Here is a 6,000-nt window from a genome sequence, read left to right as displayed (position 1 = left end):
AACTGGTGTGTTTTGAGGTTGAACAGGGCGTGTTTTATTGGAACACGCCCATATTGACTTGTGGATGTGTTGTACGATCGAACACGGTTGTATTTTCTGTAACACACGCGTGTTCGATCTGACTCAGAAGCCACCATCAGTGTCCATTACAACCACGTCGGTAAAATCCGTTGAAATTTGAACGATAGGATTAAAACTGATAAGTTATATTTTGTATGGGGCTAAGTTTGATAATATTTTTTGAGTGAGATCAAAAATTAAAAAAAGTGATTTTGAATGGGACTAATTATATTTTTGTTCAAAAAATTAAAATCCTATGGTATTGTTGGTGTACAAAAATTATTTTGGCGGACAATTGCCTTCAATTATCGGATTTGTCTGCTTTGAAATAACGTGTTATTTAAATTTTTATTTAAATAATATTTTGATGTGATATTTTTCTTAAAAAATGTATTTTTATTAAAACCTATATAAAATGAGTATGTTGGATTGTTTGTGATTCAAAGGGCCAAAAGAAGATAAAGCCCATATTTTTAAGTTTGGTGGAATGCTTTTATTTGGTAGAAGAAAGTTGAGCAATTATAAAGTGATTAAACTATGATGATGATTGATTATTACGATGGAGTTTGAAGGAAGGATTGATCAAATTGAATACACATATCCGATCAAACAAAAAATTTTGTTGATTTATTTTTCTTTCCTTTTTGCTTTAATATGATTTTTGTTTTATTTACATTTTGCAAAATAAAATTAGTGTTTGAATATTTACGGAAAATAGAAATGATATATTTATCAAAAAAAAAAAAAGTTTCAATGTGCATATATATGGACATATATATATGTGTGTGGACCTAAAATGACAATATATAAAAAATATGCTAACATCCCCCTCTAACTCAAGATGGTAAAGTAAAAACCAACTTGAGTTTGCTCAACAATGTGGAGAACCAGCCTGGGAAGAGGGACTTGGTGAAGATATCCGTAGTCTGATCCTCGGAAGAGACAGAAGATAGATAAACAGTGCCTGCAAGAACATGCTGACGAACAAAGTGACAATCAATCTCATTATGCTTGGTGCGCTCGTGAAAGACATCATTATGAGAGATCTGAATTGCGCTCGTGCTGTCACAATGGAGGGAAGTGGAAGAAGGCTGAGGAACCCTGAGATTAGAAAGAAGCCGACGAAGCCAAAGGAGCTCTAAAGTCGAATCCACAAGAGCACGATACTCAGACTCTGCACTGGAGCGAAAAACGAGAGTTTGTTTCTTACTGCCCCAATAAATAAGGGAACTCCCAAGGAAAAAACAATAACCTGTGATAGAGTGATGATTAGTCGGATCACTTGCCCAATCAGCATCAGAGAAACCTACAAAACCAATGGAGAGTCAGCAGAAAAATGAAGATCATGTAGGAGCGTTCCCTTGATATAATGAAGGATGCGCAATACAACAACATAGTGAACTGTCCGGGGATTAGTCATGAACTGAGCAACAGCATGAACCGCATGAGCTATGTCAGGGCGAGTGACCGTCAAGTATATCAGGGATCCTACTAACTGCCGATAGCGGGACGGATCCTCTAGTGGAGTGCCGTCGAAAGGAGCAAGTCGGCAGTTCCCCTCGAGAGGGGTGGATGCAATCTGGCTATCAGTCAGACCTGAATGAGATATGAGATTAGATGCATATTTTTCCTGATATATATATATGCCATCTGGAGCGTCAGAAATCTCAAGTCCGAGAAAATAGCGGAGCTGACCAAGACTCTTCATGTCAAAGTGTTGATGAAGGTAGGTCTATAGATCAGATATACCAGAAGTTTCATCGACGGTAATAACCATGTCATCCACATACAACAAGAGAATGATGATCCCGGCAAGAGAACAACAAATAAAGAGAGCAGAGTCATAGGGAGATGCAGAAAAACCATACTGAAGGAACGTAGCACTAAACTTGGCGAACAAGCTCGGGGCGCCTGCTTTAGTCTATAAAGGATACGGCACAGTTGACATACCTTCCTTGAAAAATCTGAGCCAGGTGGAGGGGTCTTGTAGACTTCCTCAGGCAAATCTTCATGAAGAAACGCATTCTTCACATCCAACTGTAATAATTGCCTACGTCGAACAACGGCAACAGCAAGAAGACAATGGACAGATGCCAAACGAGAAACTAGAGCAAATTTCTCCTCATAATCAATACCATACTCCTACAAAAAACTCCTGGCTACAAGCCTTGAGCGCTACACCCACTTGCAGCTAATAGGTTTCTTACCAAGAGCGAGATCAACGATATCCCACGTGCCGGTCTTCTTAAGAGCCTGCAATTCCTCAGACATAGCGTCGCGCCACAAGGGATCACAGTTCGCCTCCAGAAAGGTCCTGGGCTCATGGTGAGATAAAATGACAGAAAAACAATGATAATCAAGTAGATGAGAGGGAGGACGACTTACATGGGTGGATCCCCAATCAGTGGCGGTAGGAACTGAAATTTCCGGAGGATCGGGCACATGCTCAGGAGGGTCAGCTGGTGAGGAAGGATCAACATCAGACAGACCAGCAGGAATGGATGGGGGTTCGGGACTTACAGAAGGAGGAGATGAATCCATAACAAAGAACGGGGACTCTGACTCAAAGGGAATGGAAAATTTAGACTCAAAGGAAAAGAACTTGTGCTCCCAAAAGGTAACATCCCGAGAGATACACAGACGATTCAACACAGGATCCCAACATCGATAACCTTTATGTTCTATCCTATACCCAAGAAAACAACACAGGCGGGTGCGTGGTTCTAATTTGTTACATTCATGAGGAGGAAAATGAACAAAGCTGACTTAACCAAAATGATGAAGATGAGAGTAATTAGGTACCTGGCGGAAGAGCCTCTCAAAAGGTGTGGTATCCTAAAGGACAAATGAGGGTAAGAAGTTAATATTATAAACAGCAATAAAAACAGCCTCACCCTAAAACCGATATGGACAACTGACAGATAACAACATAGCTCGAACTGTGTCTAAAATATGACGATGCTTGCACTCTGCCCTACCATTTTGTTGAGATGTATAGGGACAGGAACGTTGGACAAGAGTACCTTGGGTGGACAGAAAACTAAAAGAGGCAGAATTATTATATTCGAGGGCATTGTCAGTGTGAAGAGTCTTAATAGGAAACGAGAACTGAGTTTGCACCATTTTAGCGAATGCAGAGTAAATGGAGGCAAGTTCAGACCGCTTACGCATAAAGTAAATCCAAGTAAAGCGAGAGTAATCATCAATAAAAAACACAAGTAGCAAAACCCAGTAAGAGTAGCAACAAGAGAGGGCCCCCAAATGTCAGAATAGGCGGCCTATCTTGCGACCCGTCCCAAGTATCTAACCCGTCTGCGTGTCTTGAACCTGCACACCAAAAGAAGAAAAAATTACAGTAAAATTCTGCTCAACCAACTGACCGACAGACGCAAGGTTTAGGGCTAATTTGGAATGACATAAACATCATCGAGGTAGGGGGGACAATATATGGCTAGTATGGGTAATGCACATTGAGGTGCCATCAGGAAAGTATATGAGGGGATGAGGTGTCGGGTTGGGAGGAATGTAAAAGGTGAGGGTCAGGTGTCATGCGGTTACAACAGACAAAATCAATATGCCATGTGTTATTACCTGATGTCGAGGCTAATGAAGGATGAATTGATAAAACCGGAGTGGGCATGTGACGTAGGTCCTCAAGAGTGGGAGGCCGTTGAGGTGACTGTGATACGCTAGTGGCAGCAGCAATGACAGAGGAAAAACTGGAAGAGGACTGACCAGTCTTGGGATTCGTAGGACAATGCGAACGGATGTGGCCTTTCTGATGATAGAAGTGACACTCAACTTTAGGGCAATAGATATAAAGATGATCAGCATTCGGGCAACTGCGACATTTATCAGACTGAGGTGGTCGGGCATCCTTGCAATTATCTCTGCGATGAGGAGTAGAAGAGGGAACTGCTAAGGCCGAATCAATGGTAAGAGCCTTGAGCATCTTGAGGCAGGTGTCCTCAAACAAAATCTCCTTTATCGTTGTCTCGAAGGAAGGCAAGGGATGACGATGAAGCAAGGAAGCACGCATAGACTCATATTCTGCACCAAACTTCATCAAGAGCTGAATCAACCAAAAGTGCTTAATCTGTATGTCTGCCTCATCAATGCAATCCCACATAGACTGTATAGTAAAGAGGAACTCATTCATATCTTGGAGCGAGTCATGTATCAATGCATTCAATGACCCTATAAGCTGATAATAATGCATACCTCCAGTGGCCTGATATCGATGCTGCAAATAATCCCAAGCTTTCTTGGCAGTGTCCATGCGGCAAAGTTGAATCTGAATGGGCTTGGAAGAGGTATTCCGAATCCAAGTAAGAATAATGTTGTTCTTACTATCCCACTAATCCAAGGAATTCCGATAGTCCGTGAGATCCTTATTGTTGAGGGGCTCCGTAGAAGTGACAACAGGAGCAATCAGTGCAGAAAAGTCGCCAGTAACATTGCGCCATAATCTTTTACCAATCAAGAAACTCTTCATGGATTCAGCCTACAAATCATAATTATCATCAAAAAGAATAACAGTAATCCCGGATGCGTCTATGCGATCCATATTAAGAGCCATACTATGAAGCGAGAAAATCAAGAATAGTATAGCGCACGCAAAAGAATCGTGTAGAAAATCAGACTGGGCAAGACAACTTAGTAATAGTCGCAAAATAAATTCAAGTTAGATGGAAAACCCGACCATACCAGGATATCGGGGACCGAAGTAGGAGACGGCGGCCGGAAACCGCCGGACGGGGCAGGAAGGCGGAGGTTGTGGAGGGATACGACGTCGATTTGCATTGGAGGTGCGTGCGGCTGCCATGCGCCGGCATTGGCGGCGAAAGCAATGAGGATTAGTAGCTATGTCTATCCTAGAAGAAAAATAGGCTCTAGTACCATATTTGAATATTTGCGAAAAATAAAAATTGTATATTTACCAAAAAAGAGAGTTTCAATGTGCATATATATGTGGGCTCCAAATGACAATATATAAAAACTATGCTAACAATTAGAATTTAGGTTTCTTGTAATTGACATATTTTACCCACTACAATTTTTTAGCATGCATTATTCCTTCAATTGATTTATATTATTTTTTTTAAAAAAATAGTTGTATACTACCGGAGACTTTTATCTAGTTGCCTAAGCATCTACCATTCCTCCCGAACAATAAAAATTAATTTTGAGACCAATACAATTGACACATTAGACCTAATGGGACTCAACAACATATGCAATTATTGTCGGAGAAAGTGATCAAAATTGGTGAATGGAGAAAAGAACGGCGACAAGCTGCTGGATGCCCTACAAGAGCTGTCCCTTCTAAACAATCTACATTAAGAAGGCGTCAGTTTATATAGAGAGAGCAGCCTTCTTCCTAGCAGATGGCGACTGTCGAAGATATCATCGAGATGCAAGCCGACCTTCAAGACTCATGTATTACATCTGTGTCAGTTGGCTGTCATCTTTCGGATGATCATCCATAATGAAATATCCATTGGTATAAGAAGTCAAGACAATATCAAGCGCAAAATGTGAATCTGTGGCAGCCTTAAGTGATGTCCATTCCATTGCATCATTTGAATGTCAAATCCAATGCCATTAAACCCTTTTCTTTTTTCAATCACCAGCATCTTCGGAACGACAACATTACACTTTGAACAAGTAAAAATGCTTCAGCAGAATTTTTGAATGGTTTAGCAATTTTTTTGTCTCATAAAAACCACCACATAATGGACTCGGGGGCAAGCAATAAATACAGTCTCGTATAGCACCAACCCTTATCGTTGACAGGTGTGGTATTTAGTTGGTATTCAGAACTACCACTGAACTCTATACAATCATGAAAAGATATGAAGAAGGCATTTCTTGATCGATTTTAAACCCCTCCATTTGAAGTTATGCTTTATGTAATGAATGTAATGCAAAATTTGATAA

The 6,000-nt window shown here is 40.7% G+C and overlaps 1 protein-coding gene across 1 annotated transcript; it reads right to left on the bottom strand.

Moving 5' to 3' along the window:
• Positions 1-938: 938 nt before the first annotated feature.
• LOC127257732 (uncharacterized) lies at positions 939-4,437 on the bottom strand. The gene is made up of 4 exons (XM_051284193.1): positions 4,282-4,437; positions 3,652-4,192; positions 1,313-3,387; positions 939-1,234 (listed from the first exon to the last, which is right to left on the bottom strand). The coding sequence occupies exons 2-3, from the start codon at positions 4,187-4,189 to the stop codon at positions 3,263-3,265; spliced, it is 663 nt and encodes a 220-aa protein (XP_051140150.1). The 5' UTR covers positions 4,190-4,192; positions 4,282-4,437; the 3' UTR covers positions 939-1,234; positions 1,313-3,262.
• Positions 4,438-6,000: the final 1,563 nt, after the last annotated feature.

The sequence above is a fragment of the Andrographis paniculata genome, unplaced genomic scaffold (genome assembly GCF_009805555.1).
Source record: "Andrographis paniculata isolate CXL003 unplaced genomic scaffold, ASM980555v1 Contig58END, whole genome shotgun sequence".
NCBI lineage: Eukaryota > Viridiplantae > Streptophyta > Magnoliopsida > Lamiales > Acanthaceae > Andrographis > Andrographis paniculata.
The sequence above is the reverse complement of the archived record's forward strand: the minus strand, read 5'-3'. Positions and strand labels throughout refer to the sequence as shown.

Excerpts from the sequence above, each read along its gene's own strand:
- LOC127257732 (XM_051284193.1), bottom strand. The coding sequence starts at position 4,189 with ATGTGGGATTGCATTGATGAGGCAGACATACAGATTAAGCACTTTTGG. Across the intron at positions 3,388-3,651 it reads TTCATTAGCCTCGACATCAG|GTTCAAGACACGCAGACGGG; the intron begins GTAATAACACAT and ends TTTGGTGTGCAG.